Source organism: Rhynchophorus ferrugineus, unplaced genomic scaffold, assembly GCF_030347505.1.
Source record: "Rhynchophorus ferrugineus isolate W39M unplaced genomic scaffold, kcgeb_rfMv2 rfM6, whole genome shotgun sequence".
Classification (NCBI taxonomy): domain Eukaryota; kingdom Metazoa; phylum Arthropoda; class Insecta; order Coleoptera; family Curculionidae; genus Rhynchophorus; species Rhynchophorus ferrugineus.
In genome coordinates, this window is record NW_027472585.1 from 41,509,192 (window position 1) to 41,531,825 (window position 22,634).

At 32.3% G+C, this 22,634-nt stretch overlaps 1 protein-coding gene and 1 non-coding gene across 4 annotated transcripts in view; both read left to right on the forward strand.

Moving 5' to 3' along the window:
* The window catches only part of LOC143197911 (carboxyl-terminal PDZ ligand of neuronal nitric oxide synthase protein), a 197,160-nt gene that overhangs the window by 105,849 nt on the left and 68,677 nt on the right, over positions 1-22,634 (forward strand). For 2 of the 3 annotated variants that reach the window (XM_076406715.1, XM_076406711.1), the window contains exon 3: positions 16,839-16,910. The exons of the other annotated variant lie outside the window; for it this stretch is intronic. In XM_076406715.1, the coding sequence (XP_076262830.1) occupies positions 16,839-16,910 (72 nt within the window). The remainder of the gene's footprint in view (positions 1-16,838; positions 16,911-22,634) is intronic. 3 annotated transcript variants of the gene reach the window in all.
* On the forward strand, positions 11,818-11,899 carry TRNAS-GCU (transfer RNA serine (anticodon GCU)). Its single transcript has one exon. It is a non-coding gene; the product is annotated as a tRNA-Ser (tRNA).

Consider the following 22,634-nt stretch of genomic DNA (forward strand, 5'->3'; position numbering starts at 1 on the left):
GAATTGTGGTGATAGAGGCAATACTCAATTATGATGATTTAATATTGTTTAGATTCCTTTTTATTATTATTAAAGTTGCATTTGAATTTGGTTTACTTTAACGTTAAAACAAATGCTGAATAAACGTATTCTTTATATTATTCTTTAAAACATTCCTAGTAGTATTTATGTCAGTATATGAAAATAGACTTAAGATGGATAATATTAATGTTTCGCACGATTTAATCATGATTTTCCTCGTGCCAACGTCCTTGACGTTCTCTGTTTAATGAACGTTTCTTGCTACGTAATAATATTCATAGATTTTAAAGAATGAACGAGGCTGGATACCATATAATTGATTTATTTTTCCTTAAACACCCATACTGTGATCGTTACATTAAGAGATCGTATTTACGCGCATATTTATTTATTTGGTTAGTTATTTATTGAGAGTAGAAGGAATAAAATGCATCAATATTGATGACATAGAATGCATAAGAATGCTGTAACACTTTTCGATGAATACATAGGTAGGATTATAGTATCAAGAAACAATTTTCTCATGACCACATTCGATATTCAAAGGTTATCTTGCTGATTAATTATGTGCAAATGTTCGGTTGCTGAGGAATGGTTTTACGTCTTATATGAATGGGACATTCCTAGAATGACTCCTTAACAACATTAGTAGTGTATTTTGTATATACGACATTCGAAACATAATAAATTATTTTCTTGATAATACACGATTTTCGATTTTCTCTTTATTGTCTGTTTTAATCACATTTACCCTATTCTATTTGTCAATGGATCATAATCCCACATCTTGTAAGTTTAATTCAGTCACTGTTACCTACACAATCACACTATCACAATCAATCAACACCAATTTCTTCTTCAGTGCGTTATCTATATAGACAAAGATGTTATCGTAGACAATGCTTCTTTTTTTTAAGGTATCCAAACAGTTCTAGCTTTTACATCATTCGTGAGCTGCACGTCTATTGTAGTATTTATTTCGATTGGATTGATATGCAGTGATAGGGACGAATACGTAATACTTTGTGGCCATATTTTTATCTGTATATACTGTAGGTATCTTTTTAAAAGTGAATCACATAAAACTCATTTAAAAATCTCATTTATGTTTACCCAGTAATAGTTTGATATATTTCACTCTTTAACATTATAATTTCAAAATTTTCATTTATCATTTATGTTTTGCATGGCATTCTACAACCTTCACCGATCCACTTGTTGGGATATTTTTCACCAGTGTGCAATAATACACCGTATTGTCCATATCATATAACTTATAGTTTCTCTAGATTCTTCAACAGATAATTTTCAAACCATTTTAAAATATGTTATGGCTAATTTCTCCGTGGTAGTGGCCCTTGGAATTTCAGGAAAACATCAGCTCTGCACCAGGAATGAAACCATTCCTGTTTCGAATATCAATAACAATGTATGACTAATAAAACCCAATCAAATATTATTCTAATTTCTAATATTTCATTAATTGAAACATCTGAAAAAGCGCCGGCTTGGTTGGCGCAGTGGTAGAGGCGACAGATTGGTCCTCCTACTGTTGCGATAATCGCGAGTTCGAATCTTGTTGAGGCATGTTCGTAAATTTTGTTTGTTATTGTTTTATATTTGTGATTGTCCCTGACGAGAGTGTAAAATCCGATAACGGAAATGACCCCAGTCACGCCAGTAACATTCAAGAGACAATACATTCGGCATCTTGATGACATGGTTTGTGGTTATTTTGGATAGACTATACATACTTGCTGGGTTATGTTATCGATATTATGTTCAAATGCGAAAAACAAATACCAAACTTATAATGGATAAATAAATAATTAATAATTAACAGAAATAATAAACGGTTCTGTATTGCCCTCAAAAAACTATTGTGTAGTTTATAGGTTACCATTTCTATTCCACTCTAGCATTCTCTATATTTTGTTGGTGTGTGTGCTTTGTCACGTCGTAGAGGCGGTCCTAACGGAGTTACCTAAACTCCCCCAAGTAATTTTATGCTATACACGCCTTAAATTAAAAGACAAATACTTGACAACCACTTCCGCGATAAATAACTAAATTCGTGTAACAATAACATCGTTTTGTTGTATAAGGTAACTTGTTTGTAAGTTTTTGAAGGGTGTTTTGTGTCGATTTAGCTTCATGTATAAGGAATTGATTGTTTTAATCTTGACTTTGAACTGTATTGAAAACTATCGAAATACGTGGCCGAAAAATCAACCTATTACTAAATAACTGCAGCTATATTATCACTTTATTATGTGACATTATCATTAATTTTAAATACATCAAACAAACTGTGTTAGAACTTCTGACTTCCTGCAAAATTGCATTGATGTTTGTATTTTTCATTGTCAGGCGAATTTTGTTCAATTAAATTCGCATTACTTTACGAAAATCATCATGTCATGGGATTTCAGAATTTGATTTGGGATAAAAATAATATTTAAAATAGGATTAAACAATAATGCTTCGAAGCATTATAACATTCAGTTATTTCCTCTAATTATAAAATATCTTTAGCTACGTGAGGAAAGACTCCATTCTTACATGAATATTGAAATATTACAACTATTCGATACCACCAGAACAGGACACAGGCTCAAAAGAATCACACCATCTGATCTTGTGTAGTGTTGTGTAGTGAGGTGCATATATTAAAAAATTCAACAGTGTATAAACATTATTTCACCAGAGACTGAGATATGGCCGATGGGTCCTCCTAGTTATATACCTAGATTTAAGTTATCATAAAGACAAATTGTAGGTTAGACGGAAACGACTAGTAACAATATATTAATTAAATAATTTTAAAAAATCTGTATGTAAATAGTCCTAATAAATATATATTTACAAAACAAACAACTATTGTAATTACAATAACTAATTTAGCAGAATCTGCGTCAATATATGGTAATAATGCTCTTAAAATGTTTGTTCAATGATAAATCACATAAACACACGTCAATACTTTCTAATAGTTAGGAAATTTCGATGCCAATGTCTCGTGACCAAACGTCAATGTTTGGACAATCACTTCGGATGTAACAAAGAGTGGCATTATGAACGAAGTGCCTTTCTAAGATTCCCAAAAAGCCATATTTTTATTGTGCATAATACCGCTATTTTCATCTGCTAATAGGTCACAATTATAATAAAACAACACATCAGACGAATATTGCATTCTGTGACCGGTAGGTGGCGGAAATATCGGTATGATAATCCCAAAATATTATTTTACAGATAATTTATTATCGCAAACTAAGTAAACTTGCAAACTCTTGGTCTCTTGATCAAATAAACCATTGTTATCTTCCAAAGTTCGTGGTGAATCCATATTAAGATACTGGAGCGACCTAAAATCTTTTTACTAACAGTTATTGTAATATAAATTGAAATACCACAAGATAATAAAATCAAACACGCTTGCGATTTGTTCCTAATCATATTTACATATTGATCTATTTCGTAAGGTTTAACATAAGCATACGCCCTCCAACACAATTTTGCAATGTGAATTATTGAGTACAATTTGCATTAATATACAACGCGTAGCAATTAAGGACATTATTTTGTACGTTATTCGTTGGTATTTACTATTTTGCGTATTTTATATTATATATAAATTATTAAATAAAGCCAGGGATTATTTTATAGTTGTGCTGATTTATTTAATAAAATAACAACAAGACTGTGATATAATTTTGGGGATTAACAAAAAATTACGTAATTATGTGTAACTCTCTTGTCCATTCTCAAATATTTCTGAATTTGCTGTACTCCTACAAGACTAACATGATGTAGTATATGACAGCCTAGTTTAATACATATACACTTAAATAATATTAAAATATTTCATTTAGTTTGGTTAAGTAGTACGATTTGATTGTTTGCAGACTCATATTTCATTATGAACTAAATTAAACGATATTGTTTCTCACTGAAAAACATTCAATAACAATCAATCACAATGTGATTACAGTTATCAATATTTAAGGACAGTTAGTAGAATTGACTTTAGTAGTAGTTAGTATTTTTTTAGCTTTTAACTAAGGTGTTTAAGACATGAATGGAAACGTATGAAACAAAATAATAGTGATGTCAAATTTGGGATGTTTCAATATGCTTGAAGTAACAGCATAGATATATTCAATTATATATATATTAGTTTTCTTATACCACCAATACTTGTAATTTTATTTTCATCCGGTAGCATCAATGTACTTTTCATATTCCAAAAAGTACAATATTGTGTGCAACAGTATCACTTCCTATTCCTTACATACTCTTCTCAAATGTAGTTGACAAACTGCTGTTAAAACGTAGTAAACCATTTATAGAAATACCAGATTTCCATCTCGGATTTCGAAATCACCACTCGAGTAAAAGAAATACTGCTCTGCAATATTCCTAGACGTCTCACAAGCTTTTGACCCGGTATGGAATTTGGGATTGATATACAAAATCGTCAAATTGCTACCGCTGAATTACTACTGGAATCATATCTTTTTGAAAGAAAATTTAGAGTTCGCATGAAGGAGCATTCTAAACAATTAACCCTATTTCGACTGGAGATACCCAGAGGTTAGCGTCGTGGAACCACCCTTATATCTGCTCTATACTGCTGATATCCCAACAAAAAGAAACTGTACTTAGAATATTTGCCGACGACATAGTTTTAATGGCAAAAGATCTCTGTTTAAAGCTGTAGAAATAGTACAAGTAGCAATCGACAATATCTACAAATGGCTCTAAATCTGTCCATATTAATTTTGCGTTGCAACGAAATGATGAAAACCTAATTATATCACTTGACGGATGCTCGATTCCTCATGTAGAATCAGCTAACTATCTCGGAATACATCTCAATAATTGGTTAAATTGGAAACAACATGTTAAACAAAAAGCAGAGTAGGATTAGACTCAAAGTTAAGGAACTGTACTGGTGAGCTGGAAAATACTCTCAACTTGACGTAAAGCCAATGTGGATCTATACGGTGCAAATATGGGGTTGCACTAAAACATCAAACCATCTAGTAATCGAACGCGCCCAAAACAAAGTTCTACGATTAATTACCAATGCTTATCGTTACGTAACCAACGAAGAGCTGTACGATTACCTCGAAATCAAATGGATATACGAACTGATCCAAGATTTCGCCTTCAAAACATGAAATAAGGTTGCTAAGCCACAGCAACGTGGAATCAGTACTGCCAGCTACTGGACAGCACGTTTACTGTGTACTGTGGAATGGGAATGAATCGACATTGTGAAGGAAGTTGTAACTCCATTATGTTAAAGTAAGATAATATAATAAATTAAAAGTGTTTGCATCTAAACCCGACAGTTTTCATAATTAACATAGCGCATGAAAGGGACTAAAACGCATAACTAAAATTATTTGAACACGTTAAACCTCGAACTATAACAGGAACAGTATTACCTGATCTTTTATCAACACCAATTAACGTTAAACCGCTTTGTTTTACCCGTTGGGGAACCGCTAATGTATCGCATGGTTGACGGCAATAAATTGGCGCAATCCGTCAGCTGCGTACATATATTCTATTTCCGAACAATTAGACCGATTCCAGCATGCGATATATACGGATGGAAACGGCGGCCGCCTCGGTCAAATTGCACCCGTTCGCCCAGAGAAACACGATTGGTCAGTACCACGCCTTCCAGTTTTCGGATTCCTGACGTTCGGGCGCCCGGGTGGGCCGTGACGTGACGCTCTCGCTGCTGTCCGACGAAGAATGCGCCGATTTCGGCAAACGGGCGCTCTAAACCATTTCCGATAGGTCTTGGCGGTTGTCGGCCCCTAAACTCGGCCAGTCTTCGTATCTGGAACATTATCGGCATGTGTCAGCAGGAACTCGCGGTGACTTCCACGAAATGAAACCCTCGTTAGTGCATCAACGGTTTTTTATTTCCCCTTTTACATCATCATGTAATTAAAGAAACGAGCTAAGATACAAATAGACACTCGTAGGTTCTTATATATTAGCAAGCAGACCCATTTCAGGCCATTCAGTTTGTTTTGCCGGATAGTCAGGGCCGTATTATATAACATATATTCATAGTTTTATTATTAAAATATTGATATGCAAAAAGCTTTAAAAATATGGGCTGGTACATGTATATAATAATATATTATTGTAGGGATAAAATTGAAAGGATTTAACAATTTTAAATTTACTGTAACATCCATTTTTTAATAAAACGCTGACATGAATACGTTAACGAACTGTATATTGTATCAACAACAAACTAGCCGTATAAAAATAGATTCTTGGTTTATCTTATCAGATTTTTAAAATAATTTTGTTCTAAGATAACAAACGTAGACTTATTTAAAGTAACTTGTATAATTGAACCGATAAATGTTTAGTCTTGTGTACGAGCACTGAATATTGCATTGGACCAATCCAATTTAATGAAACATGAGCTGAGTAAGAGCTGATCTAATTGCAATGATTTGCAAATTAGAGCTTAAGAGCTTAAGAGCACAACATTATTGTTATATTTGTGGAAAAGAGTTTATTCGGTCTGTATTGAGTGTTGGCAAATTGTGAGAAATTCTCTAATCTGATTGGCGTCGATCTAACAGGTCAATTGAAAAGTCCCCGGCCTGACACATAGATGGCGCTACTAGAATTAAATCCATACGTTTTTTAGTTAGCCCTAACCCTCAAAAGATGCGTGTATAAATTAGAAGCAACTTTTGTTATTGTGAAAAAAAGAAGGAAAAAAAAAAGAAATAAAAAGGAATTGCTCGTGCTTTTTGAAGGGAAAAATACATTTGAAGCAAAAAATTGGCTTGATGCTGAGTTTCTGGACATTTTCCCAGGAAAATCAACCATCAAGGATTGGTATGCTAAGTTTAGACGTGGTGAAATGAGCACCGAATATGGTGAACGCAGTGGACGGCAAAAAGAGGTTGCTACTGACGAAACATTAAAAAATCCACAATATGATTTTAAATGACCGTAAGTTTAAACTGAATGAAATATCAGACACTCTAAAGATATCAACTGAACGTGTGCATCATATCATTCACGAATATTTGGGTATGAGAAAGCTCTGTGCAAAGTGGGTGCCGCGCGAGCTAACTTTTGACCAAAAACAACGACTAGCTAATGATTCGAAGCAGTGTTTGAAGATAATCAAGCGTAATAAACCCGAGTTTTTGCATCGATATGTGGCAATGGCAAGGTTATGGTGTCTATATTTTGGGATGCGCATGGAATAATTTTCATTTACTACATTGAAAAAGGAAGGACCATCAACAGCGACTATAACATAGCGTGATTAGACTGTTTGAAGGACGAAATCGCCAAAAAACGGCCGCATTTGAAGGAAAAGAAAGTGCTGCTTCACCAAAACAATGCATCGTGTCAAAAATTCATGAATTGGGCTTCAAAGTGCTTCCTCATTCACTGTAATCTCCAGATCTGACCCCTAGCGACTATTTCGTGTTCTCAGATCTCAAAAGAATGCTCGTTGGGAAGAAATGTTTCTCGAGTGAAGAGGTGATCTTTGAAACTGAGGCATATTTTGAAACAAAGGACAAATCATACTACAAAAATGGTATCGAAAAGTTGGAGGATCGCTATAATCAGTGTATCACCCCTTAAGGGAATTATGTTGAATAAAAAAACTAATTTTGCTAAAAAAATTTGTTTACTATGGTAGGACGAGGACTGTTCAATTGATCTGTTAGATATCGACAGTAAAATGAGAAAAATTTAAAAGAAAAATCAGATTTTCCAAAACCAATCCTTTTGAAAATGCTGTCTACTGACTCCATGTCATGCGGCTACACTACGTGCACAAATTAAATGACTAGTGAAGTAACTTCATGAGGATAACATTGATGGTAAAAGCTCCTAGGGTAAAGTGTTTCGCCTAATACTTGTTCCCCGAGAATTCTTGTTTCCAAACTTAAGAATTGTGATGTCTTTACTGCTGATATGCTACAAATTTAGGGAAAAATTTAAATAGAGAAGAAACTAGTGAAGGGAATAAGAAATTGGGCGGCAGTGTCAAGTTTGACCCATCATTATTCTGTAGTATGAAAAGATAAAGAATATTAAATGGTTGAGGCTTGCTTCATATCTTAAAATAATTTTGAGGGGATTTGGTTGGGAATTAGTAAATTTTCCCCTTATTTTGGGCTTTTTGACTTGGATTATCAGGGAATTTAATAAATGAACATTTGCAATTAAACGTTATATCACCCTATATTTATTTTAGTTGAATTTCTCTATAATGCACTTTTAGTAACACGTTCAGAATGTATAAAACGTTCGAGTTGGAAAATTAACAGCTCTTGACCTGCTTTGTATTTCAGGTAATTATTAATAACTAATAAAATCACGTTAGTTAATGTACGTATTGTCCGTTATGAACGTTTATCCGTTTAATGATCCGTTAGTAAAAAACACGAAAAGTATTACATCGTTCATAAACATATGTGATCAGTAACAGTAACGCGAGAAAAACAAATAATAAAAAGCATAAGATTATTAAACTATTTTAGCTTGAATAATGTTAATGATACACTCGATATAAGAGACATAAAAGAAGCAAGAGAAGAATTGTAACATTGTTGTTAAATATTATAATATATTGTTATTGGTTATTTTACTTACTTATTAGTTATACAGTTTCCGCTAGTATTTTATATAATATAATACAAAAAAAACAGCCGTAATTAAGAATTTTGAATTTTGATAATAAAATCGCCTTTAAAATTGCTCTAATATTTACTAAAAAAGTGAGAAATAATCTAGTTGCAAAATATGAACAATATTCAAACACATTAAACTAATAATGAAGATATATTTAAAATATGAATATACTGATAAAGTACAAAGTCGGGCAAAAGTCCCGCTACAATTTTGATTGTCTATAATTTTGCTCAAGTAAGTGTGGTTTTCATATAAAGTCTATTTGGTCTTTACATTTTTTTTCGTTGTAACTGAAAAATTATATCGGCTAAATGGTGGCCGCGATTCGCTATGCAACTTTCAGCTCTTTTTAAGGTATTTTTCATGATATCCTGCAACATATGGGGCTGCATTTCATCAATTTCGTGACGAATTTTATCTTTGAGATGTTGAATCGTTTGGTGCTTATTCACATAAACTTTTGATTTTAAAAAACCCCATAAAAAAAATTCTGGTGCTGTTAAATCTGGAGATCTGGCTGGTCATGCTAAATCGCTACTTCGCGAAATTAGTCTTCGTGGAAAAACGTCATGCAATAATTGATTTGTTGAATGAGCTGTGTGTGCTGAAAATTTCGAGTCGTGCCTTGGTACCGTTCAACAGTAACAGTAACTGCAACATCTTGGTCATTCTCAAAAAAAAAGGGACCAATAATGTTTCCAGCATGAATACCACATCGTACAGTTGTTTATAGTTGATGCATTGATGCTTTTTGAATTAACTGAGGATTCTGTGTTGCCCAAAATCGACTGTTTTTGACGTGGCTACTGAGAAGAAAATGGGCTTCATCGCTCATTATCAATTTAGACGAATACTCTTCAATTTCACCAGAAAGCCTTAGGATTACATCACAGTATTCAACTCGTTGATCAGGATATCTCTGTAGAAATTTTTGAACATTTTCAAATCAGTTTTCAAAATTCGCCTTAAACTGCGTGCAGAAATGTGTAACTGGGAACCACATCTCCGAATTGATGTTTCTGGAGACTCTGCAATGCTATCACGCACCAAAGTCACATTTTCGGCGATACGAGACGTCCGTTGTCTTCCAGAACGAGGCCTGTCTGCTGTGGTATCGTACTGTCGAAAATTCGCATGTAAACGACAAATTGTGGTTACGTGAACCACTAGACCATTAGGATATTTTTGACGCAATTTTCACGGAGTGGCAATAATGGAATGATTATTTTCAATAAATATTCTCACTATATTGATGTAAACCAATCTAAAAGATGTCAATCTGTCAACAGTCTTCTGTGCCACTAGTTTAATGTACAATGGATATTGATAAAATTCGTGAATCTGTTGAAGCATTTTTTTCTCAGCCACAAAAGAAAGATATGATATGAAAGATATGATAGATGTTACAGTATCAGGTGATGGTACTTGGAATAAACGTGGATTTTCATCGTTATAAAGCGTGTCTACGTTACTTGGTTACTATTCCAGAAATAATTTTGATCTGTTTACAGTATGCTTGTCTCGTAAATTTTATGAAGCCGAGCACAGCATAATTTGAAGAATGATAAAAACCCCTTAGAATTAATTCACATTTCTTAGATATTATTCAATATAGAAGAGACGTTTCAAATAACTGACTGTCTACTTCATTTCTCTTTCTTAAAAATTAACTATATTTTAAAAAACGATGATAATTATCTTGTTACATGCTAAAAAATATATTTGCCTTGATAACATAGTCGAGTATTAATATGACCTTGATTTAAAGTTCGTTTATCTAGTAGAGACAATAACCTTCTTGAATATAAATGTTAAAGTATCACATAAATCGTTTTAATTCATTGACTCGGAAAAGTCTGTTGCTTTAAGTAAAGCTATTCTTCATTTATAACTAATAACTCTATTACTATATTAATATACCGTGGGATTTTCGCTTTTTTTATTAATTAAATAAAATAGCAGCCCAAATATGGTCACATCAATCTAATTTTAATCTTACAACTAACTATATGATGATCTTCATGACCTTATTGGTGATAGTAACTTCCGACAGCATCATTTATAGAATTTACACCCTAATTTCCTATCTTAATTCTATTCAATCAATTTTAATCTAATTAACATGTTATATTAGGTTGGTTTCAATAAGCGTTGTCGTGCAATGAGGGAATAACGAGTTCTGGATTCGAAATACGTTTTAAAAGTATTCTTATATTTGAACTGTTCGAGGAGATAACCTAAATCTGGCGAATATTATACTTTTTCTTTATCAACCAAGAACTATTCTCATCTTTTTACTTAGCTGAAGATTGTTATACCGGTCACAGATTATTGTTTTTCTAAGATAGATAACATTCACGAACTAAATTCCTTTTGTATTAGAAAACTTTATAATTTCTGGCCCCAATTGGCTTTGTAGATAAAATATAATGTTCACACCACTATTTGACATTTCACAATAATTTGGGATGTTAGTGGGAGATCCAGATCTCACTCATGATTGTTTGAATGTATTTTTGTTCTATAGCTATTGCATACCAGTAGCTTTCATTGTGTAAAAGGCTTTCTGAAATCCAAAACTTGATCCAAAATATTATGTACACTAGCTGTTGATATGCCTACGAATTAATGAATGGTTTAACAACTTATCGCCGCTTCTGAAGAAGATATATAAGTAAATAAAATAAAAATAATACCATAACTTATATGTTTTTGGTTTTAAAAACATTAATTATAAGATGTGAATTAAACCACTCTCATCCATGCAAATTACTAATATAACTTCCTTAAATCTAAAGAACTGAACTTATTAACATTAAATTTTCACTATTCTAATAAAACTTCTTGGCGCTGTAAATAATTTCAACTTTTTTAAAGCCATTACAGCGCTCCGGAAAAGTTAAATGGCTACTTATCTTTATTGCAGACTAATAATGAAGTTTTATTCCGTTTAATTATGCAAAACATTTGTTTATTTTTTAATATCAAAGTCCTTTCGTATTACTGAAAATTAAAAATAATTCTGCAATTATTTTATATCATATAGCATTCACGTTAATAAAACGGAATATCGCCAAACACAGCATGGACGAGGTGGCCGAGTGGTTAAGGCGTTGGACTGCTAATCCAATGGGCTCTGCCCGCGTGGGTTCGAATCCCATCCTCGTCGGCGTCACTTTTTCTTTTTTATTTTCGTTATTTAACATGCCATATTAATTATAACAGTGGAATAAAAGTCGAGCTATTATTTTGATCGTATTAAGTGAATGCAGACGGAAAATTACACACACGTGTGAAATTTATTTTAGAGTAGGAACGTGCCAAAGTAAAGTTTATGGTTCGAAATAAATTAGAAACAACACAAGAAACGTCTGGAATCTAATTTTAATCGATCTTGGCTTCCATTCTCCACGACGACAAGAAATTAATGTTCTCCAATGAATAAAGTGAATGAACAATTAGTCTGGGTCGTTCGCTATTTTTAAGAATCGGATTCTCGATTGATAATTTTTTTTGGTTCAGTGAATAATTTTTGTTTAATAAATGTGATTGTATCATAATATAACAAATTCGTTGAACTTCGTGGAAAACTTCTTCGGCATTTTAGGCCAATGTGCTATCAGGGTTTTTACTGTTATAATATAATTTATTTTATTACATGCACAATATTGCGGGAATTATTCATTCAAGGAATTCCTTAGCTTCGTTTCCCGATTTAGTAGTTGCAGTGGTTAAGGCTAGAGATGTGGATATCCGAGAAAATATCGATATTTCTATATATCGAAATTTAAAAAAATGCATTTTTAAAAATAAAAATGTAGTCTATCCAAAGTATCAGTGAACACTGAACTATAATGTTTAAATAATTAATATTTTATTAGAAAAAATGCATTATTTTATTTGCACTAGAATGTTATAATATATAAAGCTAAAATAAACTAAAGGTGAATATTAAATGCGACAACATTGCGACGTTTTGACATCTTAAATTGAGATGATTAGAGTTCACTGCTTTGGATATACTATAATTACCAATTTTTTAATTAATTATCAAAGGTTTATTAAAAGTAATTAGGGTTTTAGCTAAAAGGGTAGGTATTAAGCTAATTTGTGTGTATATAGTAGTATATAAAATACGTGTAGTAGATATGTTAAACAAGGTTCTGTTTTAATTATTGCAACGATTATTATTTGCATATATTATTTGAATACGTTTTTTTTTGTTAACAATCTAAGTTTGATTATTTTTTAAATTATAGTGAGTTCCTGGTTTATTATTTGAAGTCGGTTCGGTTTTTTTTGTTATTCTAAGGGTTTATTAAGATCTGAGTGTTGTCAATCATAACCTATTGGTTTCATTGTTGTTTATTTTTGTAAATACCTTATTATTTCCAACCTTTTGAACGGTAGTGTATTAGTGGCGTCTTCTTTTGTCGATCATTGAAAACTTATTATGATAGACAAACAATGTGTACCCATTGTGGGTTGTTTTTATTTATAGTTAATTACATGAAAGTAAAATGGTCTAGTTTGGTTTTGGTGAAGCTTCTTATTGGTGCCAACACTTTTTTTTATAGATATTTTCATTGGCGCGTAATAGATGGCGCTCACGGTCGGTTTGTGTTGATAGTCCGGCCGAGAGATCGCAATGGACAGACATGAGTGGACGGCCGGTGGTATCCTGAAGCGGAGCCAAATCGTACCGGCTTCGCCGACACGCCAAAGGTCGTTTCGGTTCTATTTCGGTATCGGCGCACCAGTGGCGTCACATCTATTTCGGCGGCATCATGTGTTTGGCTTCATGACGTCACCTGGAGACCAGGTGAGGCGTCGCGATATTTTTACGCGCCGGTGTCGATTTATTGGAAACAGATTTTCGCGTTTTGGTGATACTGTCGGCTGGATGCAGCGTCTCGAAAATAGCCGCGGTCGCCCACCAGACCGTCAAAAGGACGGTGTCCGAAATAAAACGGCCATTTTAAAAATACATGTCTGGATATGAACATTCGTACCCGGCGTAAATACGTTAGCGACCATGTTCTCACTACAGTTTGCGATATCGAGAGTCGTGTTAAACGCGTTAGGAAACAACCGCTTCATCATGCAGGACGCTAGGTTCTAAATAGAATCGGAATTTATCGGTCCATGTAGTCTAATTGCATTGTTTTTCTGTAATATTTGATTTTTACTTGTTCCATTGATTTACGACTTTAACTAGAACTTTTTTCTGCTTTTACAGTGTTCATAGTGCTGTCATATTTTCTCATTACAGGTTTTTATTGATAAAATCGCTAAAACTCGAGTCCTTTCAATATCCAACACTATATAGTTCCCAACCTGATTTAAGACAATGGTTTTCAGTCAATTATAAAGCTTGGACTTACAGGATGCAAATATGGATTTCCACTAAAACATCAAACCTACTAGTTATCTCACGCTACCAAAACAAAGTTCTCCAATGGGATACCAATGCTTATTACCACGTAACCAACGAATAAATGTACCATGATCTCAAAATAAAGTCTCTATCAGACTAGCTTGCAAGCAACACGGCTATTGGATAACACGTAGGAAATCAAAGATTGAAGCCAACCAAACCACATGAACTTATATAGTGTATATATGTTATGTAATACGGCTCAGACTATCCAGCCATCTGTGTCTAAAACTACCTGGATGGTGAACGAATGAGACTGGTTAGATCTGTTTTCTAATAGGTCCTTAGTATCGTTATATATCGCCGTTCAACCAGTTGCCTCTTCCTTCCGTAAAAGAAAACAATTTTGTCAACCAAATTAACTTTTGATTTAAAATAATTTTTCATAAGTCATATTTTAACTTATGTATTGTAAAATTTAATTTTAATTTTAATGTGGTAAAAACGTGCTGATTTATTTGTCGTTTTGCTTGTTTATTGATCAAGGTACTACAGAACAACAGTATTAAATAATTTAATTAAGATTATACTAAGCACACATACTAAGTATTGTAATATATAGTAGAAAAAGCTATAAGGCGGTAGAAAAATAATTTATTTTAGTTCTCCTTAATAGATTACTTTAAAATCGTATATCTCCAGTAATGCAAATTCGATAAATCTATAGTATAGCGCGTTTGAATAGTAACAGTCCATATAATATTCTAAATATAAAGGTAAATGAATGTCCACGAGGTAATCTTTGTCATATTTGGATTTTCTACTTCTGAAAGGGGGAAAATGCTCAGGAAATCGATATTAAGAATGAACATCGTCACATCGAGATAGATTAACATTTATAGGCGCGTTTTTTAAGTAGTGTTATCTCCCTAATCCACCTAATCAACAATGGTATCCAAGAAACGTATTTTACTATCATTCGAGAGCATATTTACTTTTTATGTTTAGTTCTTGTTTCCTTCGATGATGTGTTTACTTGGCAAGTCATCTTGGTACCACTGTATTTTTATTTCTTCTGCTACTACCTGTGTACACCATGCTTGATAAAATTAATCACTGAATTCTGTCTAATTCCTTTACCATATCTACAAAACAGTTAGTATTCATTCTCTCCTTATACGTTCTAACCTAATGCTTATGTTTAATTTTGAACAATTACAATCATATCTGTGCACACAAATCCTCAGCGCCCTACAATATCATTTTCTACAGTTATATTCAATTAATTATGTGCATAACTTTAGTTGTTTCCACTCTCATCACTCTGTCTCAGGAATTTCCAGCATTGCACAGCATTATCACATATCCTGAAAGTTTCCTTCAGTCACTTTCACTTTACGACTCACTGTCCAATTCAATCACTAAACTGTTAATTTCTAATCTGTCTAAAACATGTTCAAGATTCCACCATTTATCAATTACTTCCATTGTATGTCTTATCGAGTCCATCCAAACCGAAGGTGCTATGGTTGACGATGCTTCCTCCCACATCTCCAAACAGTTTCTGATGAAATATCCTTCTCAACCATCAGTATATTTGCAAATAACTATTAATAAATATAATGACCAAGAAAATCCAATTGAATGCTATTTTAACTTTTACCTTTTTCCGTCAGTTTTTGTTGTCTTTACTTTTTTTTTATTATTGTCTTGCCAACAGGGCCACAATGAACCATTTCGGAATATTCAAGTTTCTTATATTATTTTATGCCTTTAATTGAATTCTTTTTAAGGTAATGTCTGGAAGTTCCATTAAACCTCTCCGAAGGTTACCTTTACGCCATTTAATCCCTAGGCCCTGTCAGAGTGTATGAAAGGATGTCTTACATCTCTCAAAAAGCTGCACGTCCCTAATTCTTTCATGTATACTTTCCAGAGAGACAATTTTCTCTAAAATAATTTTGTTAAATTATTACTTACTGTTCCTATACATTTTGTATATTTGGTCTCGAATAGAGCCAATATCAAGATGGTCAAGATTCGTTGCCCACTTTGTATGTAGGCGGGTTTTCTTTGGTGAATCTAACGTATTATTCTTCATTTTGTAAGCGATGTTATTCACAGTACCCATAGTAATATTTAGCACGGCAGGAACCCGCTAATTCTAAAAGATTTTCAATAAAATTGTAGGGACTATATTATTTAATATCATCAATAATCATCTCTCTATTTACCTCTCGAATTTACCGGCAAAAGGGGGCCTCCGTTGTTTGGTTCCTTTTCGAAATAATTTAATATCAATAAACATAGTGAAAGACGTTGGGGCCAAATGAAAGAAAACTAATTAACTTCAATTCATACTTATTGAAACGTAAATTCTGTGGACATGAAACATGAAAGACTCCCTCATGGAACGGGCTCATAATCAGCCTTCATTAATAATCAAATTATAGACCGTTTTCTTTAAAAAGCTCAATAGATCATTTGTGGCGGAGGCTCCTACGTGCGAGCAATTAATCGATTCCGAGCATTTACAAAAGCTATCCCGATTATTTTCCGGAGATTTATCGCGGCGTCCCGCGTTATTTATAAATTAACTCGGGCCCGATCATCAATCAAAGCCGAATAAAATTAAGATTTAATAACAAACAGAATTTGTTGTTATAGCCGGAAAATCGGATCGCCCGCTATATAAATATTAACGATATTAATTGTTTCGCTTTTGTTTCAGTTTATCGGCTCGCTGGACGTACCCAGACCGACTAGCCGTGTGGAAATTGTGGCGGCCATGCGCAGAATCCGGGTAAGTTTATTTTTTATCATGAACATCAATGCGATATTATATGATTTCCTATTCCACCTATTTATTTATTCCTATATTTCCTATTCCTTCATTCCTATGAGGATTTATAAAAAATCATCGTGGTCCGGTACATCGAATGTACCGTACCGGCGCGCGCGTCCCCACGGTTAGACATATTTCAATATTCTCAGTGTTGCCGTAGAAAAAGTGTTGCTTGGGACGTCGTGGATGAATTTCTGTTTATTATAACCAGGGGTGTGCAACTCCAATGGTTAGTAGTGGGGTAAAGTTTTGCTTAGTTCAATAATTGGCGCCGCTGACAACGTGAATTTGATTGGTTAGTTTAAAATAGTTATGTAGAAACCTGTAAGGAAAATACCTTGCTTTGATTGGTCTGCCATTTCGCCTGATTACTTTGTGACGTCACATTTATTGGCCAATAGTATCTAAATGAAAATCAAATTTAATTTTTAAAATTAATTTATTAAAATAAAATCCTATACAAATATACATAAGTGTAAATAATATAAATATATATAAACAAAAAGCAAAAAAAACAATTATGAACTCTATTCTAGGCAAAATTAAAATATCTATAATTCTTCTATAACGCCTTTCCATATTTGTTTAGTGCCATCAATTTTATGGGATCTATTAGAGTTCTAACTTATCTTGATATATTGAAGGTAAACTTTAAATCCTTCCCTGTTGATATTGCATTAACTTCATTAAACCAAAAATACAATCACACCTCATAATAACTTTTAAAATTTGGTCTTGAAAATCATTATGGATTGGACAGTTGAAACACTAAAAATGTATGTGTTTTTTAAAGATATTTAGATTTTAGAGTATTTAATCTGTGGAACTATTTAATATAGAATGTATTAAGTTTTTCACAGAAGTATTGTTAAATATCCTGAATTAAGACTAAAATACAATATTAGACTCTTGTTATTCTCAGAGCAAAGTTCTCTGGAACTGAAAATATAGACTCAACTGATGATTTAACAACCTCAAGTAGTACTAGATCTCCCGTTAAAAAAGAATATAAGTTATCTAACATGTTCATCTTCTTCACAATTTTCTCCGGGAGAATGATGTGAAAAAATTGAATTTTAATCTATGTTCCGCTGTCTCTCCATGTGAATCAAATAAAATCATAAAAAAATCAATCAAAATGTATTAATAAAAGTCGTGAACAAAAAATTAAGTAAATTAATAATCATATGTTAACAAGAATATATATACTCTGTGGTCGTCTAAAATTAAATCTATTCCACTTTTTAACAGCCAAAGATAAACTAGAACAACTACAAAGTAGTTCTCCTCTCGTCCGTCTCGAATATCAGTTAATAATTCATAAAAACAGATACACCACAAAGCGAACTCTATCTTTTCCTCTAAGTAGTCCGTAGCCCGTATCCTTAATTCAAACAACGCATTACACCACTCATTGTGTTAAAATTAATGGTGCGAAATTAATTTTTATTAGCCTTCTTCGATTCGAACATTCGATCACCTTTGATCTCGCAAAATACATAAACGATGTTGCAGGATTCGTATTTTTATCGTTAGGAAAACCGATTTTTTTTCACTCTACAAATGCTTGAGTTGATTGTTTTTAAAAGAAGGTACTTCTAAGGAGGTATTAGTATAGAACGAATCATTTTGAAATATTCAAGTTTCTTATATTATTTTATGCCTTTATTTGTATTATTATATTTTTAAGGTAATGTCTGGAAGTTCCCTTAAACCTCTCCGAAGGTTATCTTTACGCCATAGTGTATGAAAGGATGTTTTACATCCCTCAATAAGCTGCATGTCCCTAATTCTTTTATGTATATTTTCCAGAGAGACAATTTTCTCTAAAATAATTGTATAAAGTTATGTTTATATCGATAAAATAGTTTGTGTTCTTACTGTTCTTATACATTTTGTATATTTGGTCTCGAATAGAGCCAATATCAAGATGGTCAAGATTCGCCACCCACTTTGTATGTAGACGGGTGAATCTAACGTATTATTCTTCATTTTGTAACCGATGTTATTCACAGTACCCACAATAATATTTAGCACTGCAGGAACCCGTTAATTATAAAACATTTTCAAAAAAATTGTAGGGACTATATTATTTAATATCATCAATAATCACATCTCTAATTACCTCTCGAATTTACTGGCAAAAGGGGGCTTCCGTTGTCTGGTTCCTTTTAGAAATATTCAGTTAAAGCCGCAATCAATTTGTGACCCTGAATATCGTTTGTTTTTGGCATTTTGAAACAAATTAATATGATGTATTAGCGAGCGACTTGAAATTTATTACTAATCAAAAAATGTTTTGTTCGTGCTTCGACGAACTGACATATACTGAAAAGTGTAGTCTCTCAATGAGACTTCAATACAAGGTTATAAATTTACCCAATGCGATTTAACACACAGTAACACCGTCTGTTGTAAATCTTTTACACTTAATTTACTAGCCTGATATATTTTGCTATTCTAATCTTCAAATTTTTTTATTTAATTTAAATTAAAAATATTTCATTACCAAATAACAATTTTGGTCAAATTCTAGTAACTTTTCCCATCCACCAAAATAAACAATACTTGGTTATAACAACATATAACATATATTCCTAACTGCCTTCGTATTTGTCTGAAGCTTAAGGCGCAGATTCGTCAGTTTCAATAGTTATAATTTTCAGTTTTCAAATCTTTTTACCTGGTTTAACTGAATATATGTACTTTCTTTTAATTCTTGTTCTTTTAATTCTTTAATTGTGAAGGTTCTATTATGAACAACTTCTGCTGATCTCACTAAAAATATATAGCCATTTTTTCTTTCTTAATAGGTTAACGTAAAGGATTTGCGTATAATCACTTTGTATATCAAGCATAATGAAAGATTCACTATTTAGATTCTAATCAGGAATAGCATTTTGAATATGTAATAATCTTCACTTTTGGTTCTATCAACCGGTCTAAAATGCAAAGAACAAACTTTCCTGTGCGTTATATATATAAATTCTCACAAAAGATTCCCTTTAAGTTTATCACATCATTTAGTCAAAGGGTTAAAATAATGTTCGTCGTTTCATAACCTGTAATAATATTTTGAATAATTCAGCGTATATCTGACAACCGAACGGCGACAAAATTATTGGAATATCGTTTATTATCTTTTTTGTGTTAAAGTAGCTGTTGTTAAATATTCTCTGTTTATATATTTAATTTCATAATGGCCGTCTTTTACTATCATTATCGATACAAACAGAGTTAGGCAGTATTTGAGTTACTTTACAAAAAAAATTAACCGACTTCAAAAAATAAATAGGGAACTCCTAATAATTAAAAAATAATGAAAATTAGATTTTTATCACAAAAAAAGCATTTTAAAATAAAATATGTACTGTATAAACCAAAAACCTTATTTAACCTATCTACTACACGTATTTTATATTCTGCTATGTACATACAATTTAGCTTAATACCTACCTAATCCTGTTTATATAACGACTACCAACTGATCACTTTCAAGTCAGTACCGAGCCTTTTTATTTAGTTTTTACGTTATTATATACATATTTTATTTTAAAACTTTTTTTTTCGTGTTAAAAATCTAACGATTATGTTTTACTTTTCAGGGGGTTCCTTATTTATTTAAACATTACAATGGATAGCCCAAGTAGAAGTACAGTTGGTATGAGGAAAAATAGGAATAATCGAATAATCGAATCGAAGAATAGAACCCCCGACTTCCTCGTGAGAGCTTAACGTTCTAACAATTTGTTGAAACAGTTGCTTGCAACGTTTCTACGACTTCTCATATAGTTAGTGCTCAAAAAGATAACTGAATGGCTTTTACACTGAACTATGTAATTCGTAGTTAATACTCCAAATAATTATGGCTTGAATATATATTTAAACTTAAATATACCGCACCTATACTCTACGACAAATTGTCAAATAGGTTGTCAATTGTTATTTTTAAACATTTTATTCGTATTATTTTCCCAAAAATTATGTGTATTAATTTTGTATACAGTTTTCATTAGTAAGAATGTCACGTTAGATGATCAAATTCACAGTAATCAGTGGCATCTATGATAACATCTGTATTGCATCCACTACAGGCCTGAATATTTTCATCAGATATTCTCGTGTTAGCAGGGTTACTATTCAGCCATATCTGAATATAATGTACTGTATTATGGAATATGCCCAGAAGGTCCAAATCGGCTGAAGTAATAAAATACTGTCTTGGATATCGGTTAATATATCCCTTCCACAAAGTGTATTTGCCATTCTATTGATAACTTGGATAAGAGTACCACTCTCTCGATTATAGAGATAGAACACTTGCTACAACTTTAGATTATATTCAGGGCAACAATTGTAATTATGACAATATTTTTCCTACTATAATGTCTTATGTGTAATGCATTTTAGAAATTATATTCTTAGAAAGCGAATATGATAATATTCTTAAACTAACACCTAAAATAAGTGGAAACATATGGGCGTCATGCTACCACCCTAGCTGAAAGAATTCATAATCTTGCAGTTCTTGCATATATAATACTTAGACGTAACAGGAGTAGCAATACTAGTGGTGATGAAGATGGTGATTTTATTGTATTTGCGAACAGCGACAGTGATTTGGTTTGAATAGTTTGTAGTTAAACATCAAAAATAGAGTTAGAGCTAGTCAGCTTCTTAAACGATAAAAGCAAAAAGCTTACAATACAACGCTAACCGAATATAAAAAATGTGTTCATAAAATACAACACGAGTTTATGATTATCAGGACTTGTCAGGAGCAGTATGAACTTCCAACAAGAGATTAACAACCAGTATTGGATCTATTTACTCCTGACTGTATTTTGTAATTTTTATTTGGTATTTCAAATCAAAATAACCCCAGAGTCCCAGAACATTACACGATGTACAGCAGTAACACTTTTTTTTAATTCAATACTATACCTTGAAATATTTCATATAGTGTTTTAACAGCAGAGCTGTTGGTAAATCGACCCTTGCTGTGATTTGATTCCCTATCTCTATGAACATATTACCGAGATCCTAAATTTGATATGAATAAAATTCGGTTTTTTTCCTCTTGTTTTTATCGAACAGCATTAAGCATGACTACGGTAAGTGAATCATATAATTACGAAACAATAAAATTTTGACTCAAAATTAGTTACCATTTAACATTAATAAGATCTGACTAAATCTGAATCATATACGTCATGTTTACTACCAAGAGAAAACATCAAACATTAAGTAATTTACTCATAGTATTGAACGATGCTGAATAATGATGCATATCTTGATTAATGCACATCGATAATAGATTGATGGATTTTAGTATACAAACTATAATTAATCATGATTGTAAATCTTGATATTTTCACCTATCACCTATTACAGTAATGTTTGTTTAATGTTTGACTAATAATAACCGGTGGGATATTGTCGTATATTGTATTGTAATTCCGTAGTAACCTTTTATATTTTGGGATTTTATTATTTTTGATAATCTTTTTAAAAAAATAATTTTTATCTCAAAATTTCAAAGACACTTTGTTATGTTGTATGATACATTGCTAATACTCTTTTTATTAGTTCCTTTATAAATATTACACTATCAGATATAAAGTCAGCGCTAATGTATAAAAACTAGTAGAAATGATTAGCTTTGCTGAATCAGCAATACAA